We start from the raw sequence: 19554 nt of genomic DNA on the forward strand, positions 1-19554 counted from the left end.
AAATGGGTGGATGGATACAGGGGTAAATGAATAGATGGATAGATGAATGGATAGAGATAGATAGATAGATAGATAGATAGATAGACAAACAGACAAGCAGGTAGGTAGGTAGGTAGACAGACAAGCAGATGGGTAGGTAGGTAGATATGCACATAGATAGGTAAATAGATAGATAGATAGATAGATAGATAGATAGATAGATAGATAGATAGAGATTGATAGATATGACAGATAGATATGATAGAAAAATGGGTGGATGGAAAGATGGGTAAATGGATAGATGAATGGATAGATAGAAGGATAGATAGATAGATAGATAGATAGATAGATAGATAGATAGATAGACAAACAGACAAGCAGGTAGGTAGGTAGGTAGGTAGACAAGCAGGTAAATGATAGATAGATGGATAGATAGATATGATAGAGAAATGGGTGAATGGATAGAGGGGTAAATCGATAGATGGATAGATGAATGGACAGATAGACAAACAGACAAGCAGGTAGGTAGGCAGACAGGTAGGTAGGTGGATAGATGGACAGACAAGCAGGTAGGTAGATAAGTAGGTAGATAGATAGATAGATAGATAGATAGATAAACAGACAACCAGGTAGGTAGGTAGGTAGGTATGTAGATAGGTAGGTAGTTAGGTAGGTAGAGATAGATAGATAGATAGATAGATAGATAGATAGATACACAGACAGACAGACAGATAGACGGACAGACAAGCAGGTAGGTAGGTAGGTAGGTAGATAGATAGATAGATAGATAGATAGATAGATAGATAGATAATTTATGCCACTGTTTAGTTTGGTGCCAGTCATGAACTCTGCTCCTGCTGCAACGTTTTCAAGAATTCTTAATTCAGAAGGAATTGCATGATCATTGCAGAGAATGGGGAAATCCCAGCCAGGTTCCCATGGAAGCCAAACCTGGGGGATTCATTTCGGAAGAGAAGAACAACATGGATAGGAAGCGGGGCCTGTTTCCCTCTTTCCAAACCCCCAGGAGCGAAGAGAGCAGGTCTTCATGGTTCCCCTTCCAACCCACCACCATCTCCCATTGCAAAAAGAAGAAACAAAGAAAGGAATTTTGGAAAGGAGGACGAGAGAGAATGTGCACAAAGAGAGTCAGTGCTGGACCCCAGAAAGAGGGAGCACTTGAAGAATGGCAGGACTTTTCCAATCTGCAGAAAGGTTTCCCTCTGCTGCGCCACCAGCCCTGGCCCCGAGTGCGAGAGATGCCAAAGTGTGTTGGGGGGAATCAAGCCTTTCTCTCTCTCTTTTTTGGAAAAACGCAAACGCTTACACAAACCCAATAAAAAGGGGGTGGTGCCCAGGCAGGTGGGTCGACACCCGCAGCCATGGGCAAAGGGGCAGTCGGTCAGTTGACGCTGTCCTCATCGCTGGCCTCTCCCCGCTCGTCCTTGGCCTCCTCGGAGAGGCTGCTCTCGTCGATGTTCTCCAGGGAGTCGGCGTGCTGGATGGCCAGCTCTGAGAGCGAGAGCGGGGACAGCGTGTTCTGCTCCGGGAACAGCCAGGGCTTGAAAGGCGGGTTGTGCCGCTGCTTCCACTCCGGGTACTTCAGGCAGGCCTTGTGCATCTTCTTCATGGTCTGAAAGTGGGGAGGGGGTCCAGGAAAGGGTTAACAGCAGGCACGCAGGCCTTCTGACCTCATCTACCTGCTGCTTGATTTATCTGTCTGTCTTTCTGTCTGAGTCACTCATAGAAATCTACCCATCTATCCATCCAACCAACCATCCATCCCTCTTCCACCTCTATCTCTCTTTCTACCTATCTTCATCCATCCATCCATCCATCCATCCATCTTCCACCTCTATCTCTCTTTCTACCTATCTCCATCCATCCATTCATCCTCCACCTCGATGTCCCTTTCTACCTGTTCTTTCTATCTATCTCCATCCATCCATCTTCCACCTCTATCTCTCTTTCTACTTATCTTCTTTCTACTATCTTCATTCATCCATCCACCCATCTTCCACTTCTATCTCTCTTTCTACCTATCTCCATCCATCCTCCACCTTGATGTCCCTTTCTACCTATCTTCTTTCTATCTATCTTCATCCATCCATCTTCCACCTCTATCTCTCTTTCTACCGATCTCTCTTTCTACCTATCTTCATCCATCCATCCCTCTTCCACTTCTATCTCTCTTTCTACCTATCTTCATCCATCCATCCATCCCTCTTCCACCTCTATCTCTCTTTCTACCTATCTTCATCCATCCATCCCTCTTCCACCTCTATCTCTCTTTCTGCCTATCTTTTTTCTACCTATCTTCATTCATCCATCTTCCACCTCTATCTCTCTTTCTACGTATCTTCATCCATCCAATCATCTATCCATCCTCCACCTTGATGTCCCTTTCTACCTATCTTCTTTCTATCTGTCTTCATCCATCCATCTTCCACCTCTATCTCTCTTTCTACCTATCTCTACCTATCCTCATCCATCCATCTTCCACCTCTCTCTCTCTTTCCACCTATCTTCTTTCTACCTATCTTCATCCAACCACTCATCCCTCTTCCACCTCTCTCTCTCTTTCTACCTATCTTCTTTCTACCTATCTTCATCCACCCATCCACCTTCCACCTCTCTCTCTCTTTCCACCTATCTTCTTTCTACCTATCTTCATCCAACCACCCATCCCTCTTCCACCTCTCTCTCTCTTTCTACCTATCTTCTTTCTACCTATCTTCATCCACCCATCCACCTTCCACCTCTATCTCTCTTTCTACCTATCTTCTTTCTACCTATCTACTTAGCTATTCATCCATCTACCTTCTTAACTGTCTACTTACCTTCTTTTTATCATTCTGTCCATCTATCTATCTATTTATCTATCTATCTTCCATCTATCTTCCATGTCACTCTTTCCACCTACCTCTATTTGTTTGTCTATCTATCTATCTATCTATCTATCTATCTATCTATCTATCATCATCTGTTTGTCTGCCTATCTAGCCATTCATCCATCTACCTTCTTACCTATATACTTCCCTTCTTACCTGTTTACTATTCTGTCTATCTATCTATCCATCCATTTATCCATTTATCTATTCACCTATCCATTTATCTATTCATGTACTTCCCTACTTACATAATTTTCTTATCTATCTATCCATCCATCCCCCACCTCTATCTCTCTTTCTACCTATCTTCTTATCTACCTATCTACTTAGCTGTTCATCCATCTACCTTCTTAACTATCTACTTATCTTCTTATCTGTCTATCTGTCTATCTCTATCTATCTATCTATCTATCTATCCATCCATTTATCTATTTAACTGTCCATTTATCTATCTATGTACCTTCCTACTTACATACCTTTCTTATCTATGTATCTATTCATCCATCCATCTATCCATCCATCCTCCACCTCTATCTCTCTATTTCTACCTATCTTCTTATCTACCTATCTACTTAGCTGTTCATCCATCTGCCTTCTTAACTATCTACTTATCTTCTTATCTGTTTATCTATCTATCTATCTATCCATCCATTTATCTATTTAACTGTCCATTTATCTATCTATGTACCTTCCTACTTACATACCTTTCTTATATATCTATCTATCTATCCATCCATCCATCTATCCATCCATCCTCCACCTCTATCTCTCTTTCTACCTATCTTATCTACCTACCTACTTAGCTCTTCATCCATCTACCTTCTTAACAATCTATTTACCTTCTTATCTGTTTACCATTCTGCCTGTCTATCTTCCATCTCTCTCTTTCTACCGATCTTCTTATCTATTTATCTACCTCTATTTATTTATCTATTTGTCTGTCTATCGATCTATCTAGCCATTCATCCATCTACCTTCTTACCTATCTACTTACCTTCCTATCTATCTATCTATCTATCTATCTATCTATCTATCTATCTATCTATCCATCTATTCACCTATCAATTTATCTATCCATTTACCTTCCTACTTACATACATTTTTATCTATATATATATATAGATATGTCTGTCTGAATTAGTCATAGAAATCATCCATCCATCTCTCTTCCTACCCATCTACTTGCCTACCTACCTACCATCTCTCTTCCTACAAATCTTATCTATCTGCCTGCCTGCCTGCCTGCCTACCTACCTACCTCTATCTGTCTGTCTGTCTGTCTGTCTACCCACCTAAGTGTTCATCCATCTACTTTCTTACCTATCTACTTAACTTCTTACCTGTTTACCTATCTATCTATCTATCTATCTGTCTGTCTGTCTGTCTGTCTATCAATCTACCCACCCACCTAAACATTCATCCATCTACCTTCTTACCTATCTACTTACCTGCTTACCTGTTTACCTATATCTATCTATCTACCTACCTACCTACCTACCTACCTACCTACCCACCCACGTAAGCATTCATCCATCTACCATCTTCCCTATCTACTTACCTTCCTACTTGTTTATCTATCTGTCTATCTACCTACCCACCTAAGTGTTCATCCATCTACCATCTTCCCTATCTACTTACCTTCCTACTTGTTTATCTATCTATCTGTCTATCTACCTACCCACCTAAGTGTTCATCCATCTACCTTCTTACCTATCTACTTAACTTCTTACCTGTTTATCTATCTATCTATCTATCTATCTATCTATCTATCTATCTATTTGTCTGTCTGTCTGTCTGTCTATCAATCTACCCACCCACCTAAACATTCATCCATCTACCTTCTTACCTATCTACTTACCTGCTTACCTATTTACCTATATCTATCTACCTACCTACCTACCTACCCACCCACCTAAGCATTCATCCATCTACCTTCTTACCTATCTACTTATCTTCCTACTTGTTTATCTATCTATCAATCTATCTATCTGTCTGTCTGTCTGTCTGTCTGTCTATCAATCTACCCACCCACCTAAACATTCATCCATCTACCTTCTTACCTATCTACTTACCTGCTTACCTGTTTACCTATATCTATCTATCTACCTACCCACCCACCTAAGCATTCATCCATCTACCATCTGCCCTATCTACTTACCTTCCTACTTGTTTATCTATCTGTCTATCTACCTACCCACCTAAGTGTTCATCCATCTACCTTCTTACCTATCTACTTATCTTCCTATCTCTATCTATCTATCTATCTATCTATCAATCTACCCACCCACCTAAACATTCATACATCTACCTTCTTACCTATCTATCCATCTATCTATCTATCTATCTATCTATCTATCTATCTATCTACCCACCTAAGTGTTCATCCATCTACCTTCTTACCTATCTACTTACCTTCCTACCTGTTTACTGTTCTATCTACCTACCTATCCAAGTTATTCATAGGAATCATATATCCATCTTTTTCCTTACCCTTCTACCCACCTACCTACCTATCTATCCATCCATCTAGAGAGATGGATAGATGGATGGATGAGTGGATAAGCAGACAGAAAGATAGGTAGGTAAGTTATACCCTCGTGTCATCTGGTACCAGGAAAAAAACTCTGTACCACTGCAAAGTTTTCAATAATTCTTAACAATCCATCTATCTCATGCCTAGGCAAACTTGGGCCTTCCAGGTGTTTTGGACTTCAATTCCCACCATTCCTAACAGCCTACCGGCTGTTAGGAATGGTGGGAGTTGAAGTCCAAAACACCTGGAGGGAGGGCCCAAGTTTGCCCAGGCCTGATGGAGATGCACCCAGCCAGAGGTCCCTGCTATTGTTTGGATCTCCTCTTGTCACTGGAAACCCAATACGCTGAGTCAAGTCAGCAAACCTAAACCTCTCCGTTCCTACCTTGTGTTTTGTTCTTTCGTGTGCTATTTTAATTAAATGTAGGTCTCATTACTTCGGATGACGCCAATCCCTCCCCGGTGCCATTGTGGGCCAAAGGTTTAATGCGATCCCAGGCAATGGAGGGAATTAATCAAGCACCGCGCGCATGGAAAAGCAACGTTACGCTGCAACAGAATGCGTCACCGGAGAGCCTTGGCTGCATCCAGGTAATCTCTCCATCGATTGTGGACATTGAAAGAGGACAAAAGTGGGGCACGTTGACCCAACATACACACACATTGGGTGCGTCTACGCTGCGGAATGAATGCAGTTTGACACCTCCTTGAATGCTATGGCTAAAAGTTGTGGAATCGTGGGAGTTGTAGTTTTATATCAGCTTAGAGTCAACATCTCCTTTCAATTGTGGTGCCCAGAATTGGACACAGTATTCCAGATGTGGTCTGATCAAGGCAGAATAGATTATGGGGAGCAGGACTTCCCTGGATTATTGGTAAATAATAATCATGGGTAATGAAGGCAAAATACCTTGTAAAAAAGCAACTCCCATAGCAGTGAACTAAGGCACGTAAAGCAGTGTCAAACTACATTAATGCTGGGTTGTTGTAGGTTTTTTCGGGCTATATGGCCATGTTCTAGAGGCATTCTCTCCTGATGTTTTGCCTACATCTATGGAAATCATCCTCAGAAGTAGTGAGGATGCTTGCCAAAGATGCAGGCGAAACGTCAGGAGAGAATGCCTCTAGACTATGGCGATATAGCTCGAAAAAACCTACAACAACCCAGTGATTCCAGCCATGAAAGCCTTCGGCAATACATTAATGCTGCAGAGTGTAGACTAGAGAGAGGAAAAGGAGCAAAGTCGAGACCGGACTCACCTTCGGTGCCAGGAACTGAGACAATTTATTCACTACCCATTTTGGCAAAGACCCTGCACGAAAGAGAAAGCGGGTTTTACGAATGATGTAAAGGCGGGATAAAGAGCACAAAAGTATGGGCTGCAAGAGGAACATATATACAGAATTTGTGGGTAACAACAACAACAACTACTACTACTACTCATAGAATCATAGAATCATAGAATCAAAGAGTTGGAAGAGACCTCATGGGCCATCCAGTCCAACCCCATTCTGCCAAGAAGCAGGAATATTGCATTCAAAGCACCCCTGACAGATGGCCATCCAGCCTCTGCTTAAAAGCTTCCAAAGAAGGAGCCTCCACCACACTCCGGGGCAGAGAGTTCCACTGCTGAACGGCTCTCACAGTCAGGAAGTTCTTCCTCATGTTCAGATGGAATCTCCTCTCTTGTAGTTTGAAGCCATTGTTCCCTTGCGTCCTAGTCTCCAAGGAAGCAGAAAACAAGCTTGCTCCCTCCTCCTCCCTGTGGCTTCCTCTCACATATTTATACATGGCTATCATATCTCCTCTCAGCCTTCTCTTCTTCAGGCTAAACATGCCTAGTTCCCTAAGCCGCTCCTCATAGGGCTTGTTCTCCAGACCCTTGATCATTTGAGTTGCCCTCCTCTGGACACATTCCAGCTTGTCAATATCTCTCTTGAATTGTGGTGCCCAGAATTGGACACAATATTCCAGATGTGGTCTACTACTACTTTATAACCCGCCCTCTCTCTCTGATGGGACTTCTTACAAAGAAAAGAAATAGAAATAAACAGCAGTAAAAAAAAAAATCAAATCAAGTACTTAAAAATTCACAAACAACACAAACAAGTTCCATAAATAACAGCGAATTAACACAACCAGCATGAGAAATGAACAATAAAAATGTGGTTGTGCAATGACTTAGGGCAATATGCAGGTACATCTGCACTACGACCTGATCCCACTTTAACTGCCATGGATCAATGCTATGCAATATGGGGAGTTGTAGTTTCGCAAGGTTTAATCATAGAATCTAGATAAATAGAAATCTAATGTTCATTGGAAGCTTTTAAACAGAGGCTGGATGGCCATCTGTCAGGGGTGATTTGAATGCAATATTCCTGCTACTTGGCAGAATGGGGTTGGATTGGATGGCCCAGGAGGTCTCTTCCAACTCTTTGATTCTGTGATTCTATGATTTGTGGGATTAACATAACTCAAAAACCATTAGACAAATTGACAAGGAATTTGGACACTATACCCCTAACAGACCAACGAGTGACCATCACTCATAAAACCCCTCCCAAAAAAACAGTGGAAAGGACTTAAAAATCCCAAAAAGCTAAATGGCAATACCAATAAAAGAGAAGAGGGAGGGAGGGAGGGAGGGAAGGAAGGAAGGAAGGAAGGAAGGAAGGAAGGAAGGAAGGAAGGGGAGAAAAAAGAAAGAGAGAGGGAGGGAAAGAAAGAAGGAAAGAGAGAAAGAAGTATGGAAGCAAAGAGCAAAGGTAGGAAGGAAAGAGGTAGAGAAGGAAGAAAGGAGAGAAAGAAGAAGGAAAAGAAAAAGGGAAGAAGGAAGGAAAGAGGTAGAGAAGGAAGGAGAGAAGGAAAGAAAAAGGGAGAGAAGGAAAGAGGGAGGGAGGAAAGAGAGAAGGAAGGATGGAAGCAAAAAAGTGAAGGAAGAAAGTAAAGAGGTAGAGAAGGAAGAAAGGAGGGAAACAGGAAGGAAAAGAAAAAAGAAGGGAGGGAGGAAAGAGGTAGAGAAGGAAGAAAGGAGAGGAAGAGGAAGGAAAAGGAAAAGGGAAGAAGGAAGGAAAGAGGTAGAGAAGGAAGGAGAGAAGGAAAGAAAAAAGGGAGGGAAGGAAAGAGGGAGGGAGGAAAGAGAGAAGGAAGGATGGAAGCAAAAAGTGAAGGAAGAAAGTAAAGAGGTAGAGAAGGAAGAAAGGAGGGAAATAGGAAAAGAAAAAAGAAGGGAGGGAGGAAAGAGGGAGAGAAGGAAGAAAGGAGAGGAAGAGGAAGGAAAAGGAAAAGGGAAGAAGGAAGGAAAGAGGTAGAGAAGGAAGGAGAGAAGGAAAGAAAAAAGGGAGGGAAGGAAAGAGGGAGGGAGGAAAGAGAGAAGGAAGGATGGAAGCAAAAAGTGAAGGAAGAAAGTAAAGAGGTAGAGAAGGAAGAAAGGAGGGAAATAGGAAAAGAAAAAAGAAGGGAGGGAGGAAAGAGGGAGAGAAGGAAGAAAGGAGAGGAAGAGGAAGGAAAAGGAAAAGGGAAGAAGGAAGGAAAGAGGTAGAGAAGGAAGGAGAGAAGGAAAGAAAAAAGGGAGGGAAGGAAAGAGGGAGGGAGGAAAGAGAGAAGGAAGGATGGAAGCAAAAAGTGAAGGAAGAAAGGAAAGAGGTAGAGAAGGAAGAAAGGAGGGAAACAGGAAGGAAAAGAAAAAAGGAGGGAGGGAGGAAAGAGGTAGAGAAGGAAGGAGAGAGGGAAAGAAACAAGGGAGGGAAGGAAAGAGAGAGGGAGGAAAGAGAGAAGGAAGGATGGAAGCAAAAAGTGAAGGAAGAAAGGAAAGAGGTAGAGAAGGAAGAAAGGAGGGAAACAGGAAGGAAAAGAAAAAAGGAGGGAGGGAGGAAAGAGGTAGAGAAGGAAGAAAGGAAAGAAAGAGGAAGGAAAAGGAAAAGGGAAGAAGGAAGGAAAGAGGTAGAGAAGGAAGGAGAGAGGGAAAGAAACAAGGGAGGGAAGGAAAGAGAGAGGGAGGAAAGAGAGAAGGAAGGATGGAAGCAAAAAGTGAAGGAAGAAAGGAAAGAGGTAGAGAAGGAAGAAAGGAGGGAAAGAGGAAGGAAAAGAAAAAGGAAAGAAGGAAAGAGGTAGAGAAGAAAGAAAGGACAGAAGAAGGAAAAGAAAAAAGGGAAGAAGGAAGGAAAGAGGTAGAGAAGGAAGGAGAGAAGGAAAGAAAAAAAGGGAGGGAAGGAAAGAGGGAGGGAGGAAAGAGAGAAGGAAGGATGGAAGCAAAAAGCGAAGGAAGGAAATGAAGTAGAGAAGGAAGAAAGGAGGGAAAGAGGAAGGAAAAGGAAAAGGGAGGGAGGAAGGAATGAGGTAGAGAAGGAAGGAGAGAGGGAAAGAAAAAAGAGAGGGGAGGAAAGAGGGAGGAAAGAGAGAAAGAAGGATGGAAGCAAAAAGTGAAGGAAGGAACTAAAGAGGTAGAGAAGGAATAAAGGAGGAAAACAGGAAGGAAAAGGAAAAGGAAGGAATCATAGAATCATAGAATCAAAGAGTTGGAAGAGACCTCATGGGCCATCCAGTCCAACCCCCTGCCAAGAAGCAGGAATATTGCACTCAAATCACCCCTGACAGATGGCCATCCAGTCTCTGCTTAAAAGCTTCCAAAGAAGGAGCCTCCACCACACTCCGGGGCAGAGAGTTCCACTGCTGAATGGCTCTCACAGTCAGGAAGTTCTTCCTCGTGTTCAGATGGAATCTCCTCTCTTGTAGTTTGAAGCCATTGTTCCATTGCGTCCTAGTCTCCAAGGAAGCAGAAAACAAGCTTGCTCCCTCCTCCCTGTGGCTTCCTCTCACATATTTATACATGGCTATCATATCTCCTCTCAGCCTTCTCTTCTTCAGGCTAAACATGCCCAGTTCCCTAAGCCGCTCCTCATAGGGCTTGTTCTCCAGACCCTTGATCATTTTAGTCGCCCTCCTCTGGACACATTCCAGCTTGTCAAAATCTCTCTTGAATTGTGGTGCCCAGAATTGGACACAATATTCCAGGTGTGGTCTAACCAAAGCAGAATAGAGGGGTAGCATTACTTCCCTAGATCTAGGCACTAGGCTCCTCTTGATGCAGGCCAAAATCCCATTGGCTTTTTTTGCTGCCACATCACATTGTCGGCTCATGTTTAACTAGTTGTCCACGAGGACTCCAAGATCTTTTTCACACGTACTGCTCTCGAGCCAGGCGTCACCCATTCTGTATCTTTGCATTTCGTTTTTCCTGCCAAAGTGGGGTATCTTACATTTGTCACTGTTGAACTTCATTTTGTTAGTTTTGGCCCATCTCTCTAATCTGTCAGGAAGGAAAGAGGTAGAGAAGGAAGGAGAGAAGGAAAGAAAAAAGGAAGGAAAGAGGGAGAGAAGGAAGAAAGGAGAGAAGGAAAGAAGAAAAGGGAAGGAAGGAAGGAAGGAAGGAAGGAAGGAAGGAAGGAAGGAAGGAAGGAAGGAAGGAAGGAAAGGAGAGAAAGAGGGAGGAAAGGTTGGCCACAGCAATGCGTGACGGGTACAGCTATTCATAGAATAATAGAGTTGGAAGAGATCCCGTGGGCCACCTAGTCTAACTCCTTCTGCCATACAGGAAAAGTACAGTCAAAGCACTCCTGACAGATGACCATCCAGCCTCTGTTTCAAAGTTTCCAAGGAAGGAGCTTCCCCTGGACTCCAAGGCAGAGAGTTCCACTGCTGAACAGCTCTTCTTACAGTCAGAAGTTCTTCCTGATGTTCAGGTGGAATCTCCTTTCCTGGAATTTGAACCCATGGCTCCGAGTCCTAGTTTCAAGGGCAGCAGAAAACAAGCCTTGCTCCCTCCTCCTTAGGACACCCTTTTCCATATTTATCCATGGCTCTCATGCCTCCTCTCATCCTCCTCTTCCGCAGGCTGAACAGACCCAGCTCTTTAAGACACTCCTCAGAGGGATTATTCATGGTCTCCAGGCCTTCTAGTCTCCCTCTTCCTCTGTTCACCTTCCAGCTTAGAGTCAGTGCATTGAATTGCATTGTGTTAGCCTCCTCTACCCAGGATTCTATAACATTGACCCATGGCCGTTAAAATGATATCAAACCGGGTTAAGGCAACAGTGTAGATGCATTCTAAGTCATACGGAAGGAGAGGACAAGGGTGTGTGTGATGCAAATGAGCCGGACTCACCTTTGGGGTCTACCTGCGCCAGGTAGGTGAGGGTGCAGTTTTTGGCTCCTTTCCCTTGGATCAAGTAGCCGGTCTGGATGGAGACGGCTCTCACCATGTCCTTCCGAGGAGGGTATTTCTGAAAAGAGATTAATTGACTCAGAAAAGTCCCATAAAGTTTGAAAACTGTTCTGTTCCTGGTTTGAAAGTGTTATTTCTTGTTTAATTGTGTGGTTCCAACATTGAAAGTAGTTGTTATATTCCAGAAACTTGATTTGTTTCTGAACTGGTTGAGACTCAATGAGATAGTCACTAAAAAACAATTGCAAAATGTACTGCATAGAATCATAGAATCATAGAATCAAAGAGTTGGAAGAGACCTCCTGGGCCATCCAGTCCAACCCCATTCTGCCAAGAAGCAGGAATATTGCATTCAAATCACCCCTGACAGATGGCCATCCAGCCTCTGTTAAAAAGCTTCCAAAGAAGGAGCCTCCACCACACTCCGGGGCAGAGAGTTCCACTGCTGAACGGCTCTCACAGTCAGGAAGTTCTTCCTAATGTTCAGATGGAATCTCCTCTCTTGTAGTTTGAAGCCATTGTTCCGAGTCCTAGTCTCCAAGGAAGCAGAAAACAAGCTTGCTCCCTCCTCCTCCCTGTGGCTTCCTCTCACATATTTATACATGGCTATCATGTCTCCTCTCAGCCTTCTCTTCTTCAGGCTAAACATGCCCATTTCCCTAAGCCGCTCCTCATAGGGCTTGTTCTCCAGACCCTTGATCATTTTAGTCGCCCTCCTCTGGACACATTCCAGCTTGTCAATATCTCTCTTGAATATCTCTCTTGAATACTGCAGGATGTCCCTCCCATAGAAATGAAGCTTAATGGTTTGTTCAGAGGTCTGTTGGAAATGTATTTATCATGTCAGGGGCAAACCAAACAGTTATGTTGCATTTTTTAACAAACAAAACACAAAGTTTGCAAGCTTGGTAGTTGATTAAATATCCTTTGACCAGTATCTGGCCACTTGGAGTGCCTCTGGTGTTGCTGCAAGGAGGTCCTCCATTGTGCATGTGGCAGGACTCAGGTTGCATCGCAGCAGGTGGTCAGTGGTTTGCTCTTCTCCACACTCGCATGTCGTGGACTCCACTTTGTGGCCCCATTTCTTGAGGTTGGCTCTGCATCCCATGGTGCCAGAGCGCAGTCTGTTCAGCACCTTTCAAGTCGCCCAGTTTTCTGTGTGCCCAGGGGGGAGTCTCTCATTTGGTATCAGCCATTGGTTGAGGTTCTGGGTTTGAGCCTGCCACTTTTGGACTCTTGCTTGCTGAGGTGTTCAAGCGAGTGTCTCTGTAGATCTTAGAAAACTATTTCTTGATTTGAGTCATTGACGTGCTGGCTGATACCCAAACAGGGGATGAGCTGGAAATGTCTCTGCCTTGGTCCTTTCACTATTGGCTGCTACTTCCCGGTGGATGTCAGGTGGTGTGATACCGGCTAAGCAGTGTAATTTCTCCAGTGGTGTAGGGCGCAGACACCCCGTGACAATGCGGCATGTCTCATTAAGAGCCACATCCACTGTTTTAGCGTGGTGAGATGTGTTCCACACTGGGCATGCGTACTCAGCAGCAGAGTAGCATAGCGCAAGGGCAGATGTCTTCACTGTGTCTGGTTGTGATCCCCAGGTTGTGCCATTTCTGTTGAAAATGAGACAATTGGAGTGTGTATATACCTGTGGAATAATGTCCAGAGTGGGAGAAAGAATCCTTGTCTGTTTGAAGCAAGTGTTAGTGTTGCAATTAACAAGCTTGATTGGCATTGAATAGCCTTAAAGCTGCAAAGTCAATCAGGGTGGATATCTGCTTAGAGGTAGCCTGGACTTTGTTGCCTGGAGGTATCCTCTATTTGGAAAGTGTTAACTGGCACTTGATTGCTTGCTGTCTGGAGTCCTCCTGCTTCCAAGTGGTGTTTCTTATTTACCGTCTTGATTCTGGTGTTTTTTTAAAACACTGGTTGCCAGATTTTGTTCATTTTCATGATTTATTTATTATTTACAGGATTTATATTTTGCTCTTCTCACCCCAAAGGGGACTCAGGGCGGATTACAATGCACACATATACATGGCAAACATTCAATGTCATAGACATACAACACATATAGACAGACATAGAAGCCATTTAACATTCCAGCTTTTCTGGCTTCATGAGGGTATGCTCGATTCCGGCCACACAGAGAGATGTCACTTCACCGACCACTTGTGACACCGAGTCTTTGATGGAGTACTTCCTCATTCTTACGCACGCTGCTGGAAGGTTTTATGGTGTTGTAAATTAGTTAAATTAGTCTCCCTGCATAAAGCGGTACCTAAATTTCCTACTCTTCGTGACCACATGGACCACCCATGCCAGAGCTCCCTGTCGGCCGTCACCACCCCCAGCTCCTTCAAGGTCAATCCAGTCACCTCAAGGATGCCATCCATCCATCTTGCCCTTGGTTGCAAGAATGAGGTCACGAAGAGTCGGAAACGACTGAATGAATGAACAACAAAATTTCCTACTTGACAGATACAACTGTGTATTGTCGAAGGCTTTCATGGCCAGAATCACTGGATTGTTGTAGGTTTTTTCGGGCTATATGGCCAAGGTCTAGAGGCATTTTCTCCTGACGTTTCGCCTGCATCTCTGGCAAGCATCCTCAGAGGTAGTGAGGTCTGTTGGAACTAGGAAAAAGGGTTTATATTTCTGTGGAATGACCAGGGTGGGACAAAGGACTCTTGTCTGCCTGTCTTTCGGGCTGCTTAGGTCAACAGCAAGCTAGACTATTAATGGTCGGGAGCTTACTCCGACCTGGGCTGGCTTTGAACTCATGACCTCTCAGTCAGTAGTGGTTTAAAACACCTAGCCACTAACTAGCTGTGCCACAGCCCAATCCTGTGCTTATGTCCACTTGCTTATGGATTTCAATTGCTTCTGTGTCTCTGACATGATGGTTGTCAGAGTGGTCCAGCATTTCTCTGTTCTCAAATAATATTCCATGTCCAGGTTGGTCCATCAAGTGCTCTGCTGTAGGCATTGCAGACTAATCCAACCAGAAAAGTCAGCTACAGCAGAGGGCAGTTAACACCTCCCAAACAGAGTATTCCTCCAGGCAATAACAGCCAGGCTATGCAGATACCCTCACTGATTGATTTTGCAGCTGCAAGGCTACTCAGTGCTAATCTAGCTTGCTAACTGCAACATTTGCACTTGCTTCAAACAGACAAGGATTCTTTCTCCCACTCTGGACATTATACACTCCACTTGCCTCACCTCCAACAGACCTCTGAAGAAGCAGGCAAAACTTCAGGAGAGAATGATACTGGAACATGACCATACAGCTCAAAAAACTCATAGCAACCTAGTGATTCCCACCGTGAAAGCCTTCCACAACATCATCATCATTATTATGTTTATTATTATGTTTATTTACATTAATGCAGTTGGACAACGCTTTGAACTGCCCATGTTTAGGTTGCAGTTTTGCAAGGTTCTGAGCCTCACCAAACTACAAATCCCAGGATCCCATAGTGTTGTGCCATTGGAGTTAAAGTGGGACCAAACTGCATTAATTCTACAGTGTAGACGTCCTCCTTCTCCGCTACTCACCGGATGCTTGACGGAGTAGTTCATGATGATGTAGTCGTTGCCCATGGGCAGCCAAGAGCGCAGCGTGATGACGTCTCGGTTCTTCAAGGGTTTCGGACACCGCCCTGCGGAAGGACAAGCAGTGGGTTAAACCGCTGAGCTTGTTGACCGAAAGGTTGCAGGTTCGAATCCAGGGAGCGGTGTGAGCGTCCGCTGTCAGCCCCAGCTTCTGCCAACCTTTCAGTTCAAAAACATGTAAATGTGAGTAGATCAATAGGTACTGCTCTGGCAGGATGGTAAAGGCGCTCCATGCAGTCATGTCAGCCACGTGACCTTGGAGGCATCCACGGACAACGCTGGCTCTTCGGCTTAGAAATGGAGATGCGCACCAGAGTCCCAGAGTCAGACATGACTGGACTTACCTTTAAACTGCATCAATTCCACAGTGTAGATCAGGCATGAGCAAACTTTGGCCCTCCAGGTGTTTTGGACTTTAACTCCCACAATTCCTGGCCTCGGGCCCTTTCCTTTTCCCCCTCAGCCACTTAAGCATTAAAAAAATGTTGTTTGTAAAAAAATCATGAATGAGTGAGACATTCTGAAACTTGGTGGGTTAACAGTGGTGGACGTGTTCTATAATCATAGCAAGTTTTGTGGCAATTGTCAGAGTAGTTATAGGTATCCCATATGTATGTATGTTTTTCAATGTGTTTGTATTAGTATTATAATGTTCTTGCTGTGCCCAGACTGGAGAGTCTGACTGCTAACAATTGGTTATGGGCCCAGCACGCTTCCGCTGTGCTGGGCCCATAACCAATGTTAGCAGTCAGACTCTCCAGTCTGGGCACAGCAAGCGTGTGGTTTCAAAACAGCAATAGCTCCAACAATGAGGGAGAAAGACACCCCTGAAGTCTTCCCATTGGCACAATTACTTAACGAAAAGCAACAAAAAAGTGGTTAACTCATTATAGTTACGATACAGACCCCGCCAATTTCGTAAATAATTTTCCTCCCACCCCCTAATTCTGTAATGAGTATTGAAATGTTTTTTTTCATTGATTGCATAGGACTAATTAGAACTTTTTGAGGAGTACAATACTATACACTCCAACTGTGTTCCTGTTTTGCAAAGACTGTGCTAGTACCAGGCCCGTAGCCAGGATTTTGGCTCGGGGGGCGGGGGCTGAGTTTGGTTTGGGGCGGGGGGGCTGAGTCCGAGTGAAAGAGGGTCTACGCTAGCAAACCTTTTGTATCATTACCCCAATACCCCCATGCATATGGGATATATTGAGTATGGTGATCAGATCATGATATGAATAAACATAACAATTTAAATCATGTACCAGTAAGGCCTTCTCGCGGACCACCATGAGAATTTGGGGGGGGGGTGAAGCCCCCCCAAGCCCCCCCCTCCTGGCTACATGCCTGGCTGGTACCAGGAGCTCCAACTTCTTTTCCTTTCTATTAAGTGTTTGCATGTATTCCAAAGTTCCATGCATTTTGCAATAAGGTGGCTTCCCTTGGTTTGCAATCATAGGGCCAATGACCCATCAATTATCATTATGTTCTTTAGTTCCACCCCTTTTTCTGGGTTAAGGAGGGGAAAAGGAGACCTCTAGTTCAGTTCACACAGAGAAGCCTTTTGTTCAGGACATGAATCAGTTCCACCTGTAGAAAACTTCGTCTTTTACAGCTTTGCTGGGGGGGAATTCAGTCATAGAATCATAGAATCAAAGAGTTGGAAGAGACCTCATGGGCCATCCAGTCCAACCCCATTCTGCCAAGAAGCAGGAATATTGCATTCAAATCACCCCTGACAAATGGCCATCCAGCCTCTGCTTAAAAGCTTCCAAAGAAGGAGCCTCCACCACACTCCGGGGCAGAGAGTTCCACTGCTGAACGGCTCTCACAGTCAGGAAGTTCTTCCTAATGTTCAGATGGAATCTCCTCTCTTGTAGTTTGAAGCCATTGTTCCATTGCGTCCTAGTCTCCAAGGAAGCAGAAAACAAGCTTGCTCCCTCCTCCTCCCTGTGGCTTCCTCTCACATATTGATACATGGCTATCATATCTCCTCTCAGCCTTCTGGGCAGGCTAAACATGCCCAGTTCCCTAAGCCGCTCCTCATAGGGCTTGTTCTCCAGACCCTTGATCATTTTAGTCGCCCTCCTCTGGACACATTCCAGTCCCACAGCTCTACAGAGAACTACAGCATAGCCTTTGTTGGGGAATTTAGTTCCACAACTCTACAGCAAGCTCTTTGCTGGAGAAATAGAGCTCCATGGTTTTACAGCCAGCCTTCGCTGGGAATTGAAAGCCTTCTTTCCTCTTGGAAATCTACTAAAGGACTCTGTTTGGTAAGGACCACTCCTGGCAACCATAACGCAATTTGGACCGGGTGTAAGGGCCCATGCCAGCAGAGTTTAAGCCAGATTGCCCAGGGAGGGGTCAAAGATTTCCCTTGTAGGAGGAAGAAACAGTTTATGAAGAAAGTTGCCTGTCCCTTGTGAACAAGATTTAAGCAAGCCACCAGTTGATTCAAAACCTTGAAGTATTTGTTTGATTTATTGAAGATTTAGGCAACAATAAAAACTTTGTTGAACTTTCTAAGTCTTTAAAAGAACTTTGTGTGGGGAAATCCGAAAGGCCTCTCAGCTGAGGCACCCCTGACGTCTCGTTGGGCATTCAGAAACACATCCTGTCTACAGACTCTTTCACAGGCCCAGCGCATGACAGCACAAGGACAGTCTGAATTAATCCTCTACCATTCCAATTAATTCAGACACATTTAAAACGTCATCTCCGCTGTATTGTACATGCAATTTCAACCTCACATGAACGGCTATGGCTCAGTGCTATGGATGCATGGAAATTATAGTTTCCCAAGGCAAGTGACTCACAGGAATAGTAGCCAACATCGGCGTTGACGGTCAGCTTTCCAATGTCGAAGGTCTCAATGACGTTGGTGTCCCACTTTTTCCTGTATTCGATGTCATGCAAGACATCATAGAGGGTCTCCGCCGAAACGTCCTTGCAGTCCATCCTGCACTGGAGAGAAAGAGGGAGGCAGGGGCCCGTTAATAGGGAAAGCCCACTACTATCATCATCATCATCATCATCATCATCATCATCATCATCATTATTGAGTCTCAGTTAAGTGTGAAAAAGGGAGAGGAAATGGCAACTCATGGCCTTCTCAGCACACTCTTCTTTTTGGGCTAATATTCCCAGCAGAGTGATAACTAATCCAAACTACAAATCCCACAATTCCATAGCACTGAGCCATGGCAGTTGATGTGGGGCAAAACCACATTTATGAAATAGTATAGAATTACACATGCACCTTTAGTGCATCCCAAAGGTTTCAAAAATGACCCATTCAAAGTGGAATCAGGTGTCGAATAACATATTGCCCCAACCTTATTCCCCATCGTTATCATTAGGATATTGCACCACAGATACCATCCATTGGACAGATGACAAGATGTTTAACCTCAGAAGACTGAAAGCCAAAACTAAGATCGCAACAATGTCTGTTATAGAACTCCAATATGCTGATGATAACATAGTCTGTGTTCATTCAGAAGAAAACCCACAAGCCACTCTAAACTCCTTTGCGGAAGCATATGAAAATCTCACTGAACATTGAGAAAACCAAAGTGTTCTTTCAGCAAAAGGCACCAGCCAATCCCTCTGTTGTTGTTGTTGTTTATTCGTTCAGTCGTCTCCGACTCTTCGTGACCTCATGGACCAGCCCACGCCAGAGCTCCCTGTCGGCCGTCACCACCCCCAGCTCCTTCAAGGTCAGTCCAGTCACTTCAAGGATGCCATCCATCCCTCTTGTCCTTGGTCGGCCCCTCTTCCTTTTGCCTTCCACTCTCCCCAGCATAATTCCCTTCTCTAGGCTTTGCTGTCTCCTCCTGATGTGGCCAAAGGACTTCAATTTTGTCTCTCGTCTCCTTCCCTCCAGTGAGCAGCCGGGCTTTATTTCCTGGAGGATGGACTGGTTGGATCTTCTCGCAGTCCAAGGCACTCTCAGAACTTTCCTCCAACCCCACAGCTCAAAAGCATCTCTCTTCCTTCGCTCGGCCTTCCCTCAGGTCCAGCTCCCACATCCGTAGGTGACTACAGGGAAGACCATGGCTTTGACTGGGCAATGGATCTTGGTTGCCAGTCTGATGTCTCTACTCTTTACTATTTTATCGAGACTGGACATTGCTCTCCTCCCAATCCCTCTGCAAGGCCGGAAATGCAGCATAATGGTGTAACATTAGAAAATATTTATCCTTTCGTGCTCCAACTGTGACCGTACCTCGTGAAGGCTGATCTGGCCGGGGTGGTCCATGCCTTGGTCACCTCTAGATTAGACTATTGTAATGCGCTCTAC

The 19554-nt window shown here is 44.4% G+C and overlaps 1 protein-coding gene across 1 annotated transcript in view; it reads right to left on the minus strand.

Moving 5' to 3' along the window:
• Positions 1-749: 749 nt before the first annotated feature.
• The window catches only part of STARD10 (StAR related lipid transfer domain containing 10), a 100467-nt gene continuing 81662 nt past the window's right edge, over positions 750-19554 (minus strand). The window contains exons 3-7 of the mRNA XM_060771316.2: positions 18068-18215; positions 15192-15295; positions 11571-11688; positions 6664-6716; positions 750-1612 (exon numbers count right to left, since the gene is read on the minus strand). Coding sequence (XP_060627299.1) covers positions 1382-1612; positions 6664-6716; positions 11571-11688; positions 15192-15295; positions 18068-18215 — 654 coding nt within the window. The 3' untranslated portion in view covers positions 750-1381. The remainder of the gene's footprint in view (positions 1613-6663; positions 6717-11570; positions 11689-15191; positions 15296-18067; positions 18216-19554) is intronic.

The sequence above is a fragment of the Anolis sagrei genome, chromosome 3 (genome assembly GCF_037176765.1).
Source record: "Anolis sagrei isolate rAnoSag1 chromosome 3, rAnoSag1.mat, whole genome shotgun sequence".
NCBI lineage: Eukaryota > Metazoa > Chordata > Lepidosauria > Squamata > Dactyloidae > Anolis > Anolis sagrei.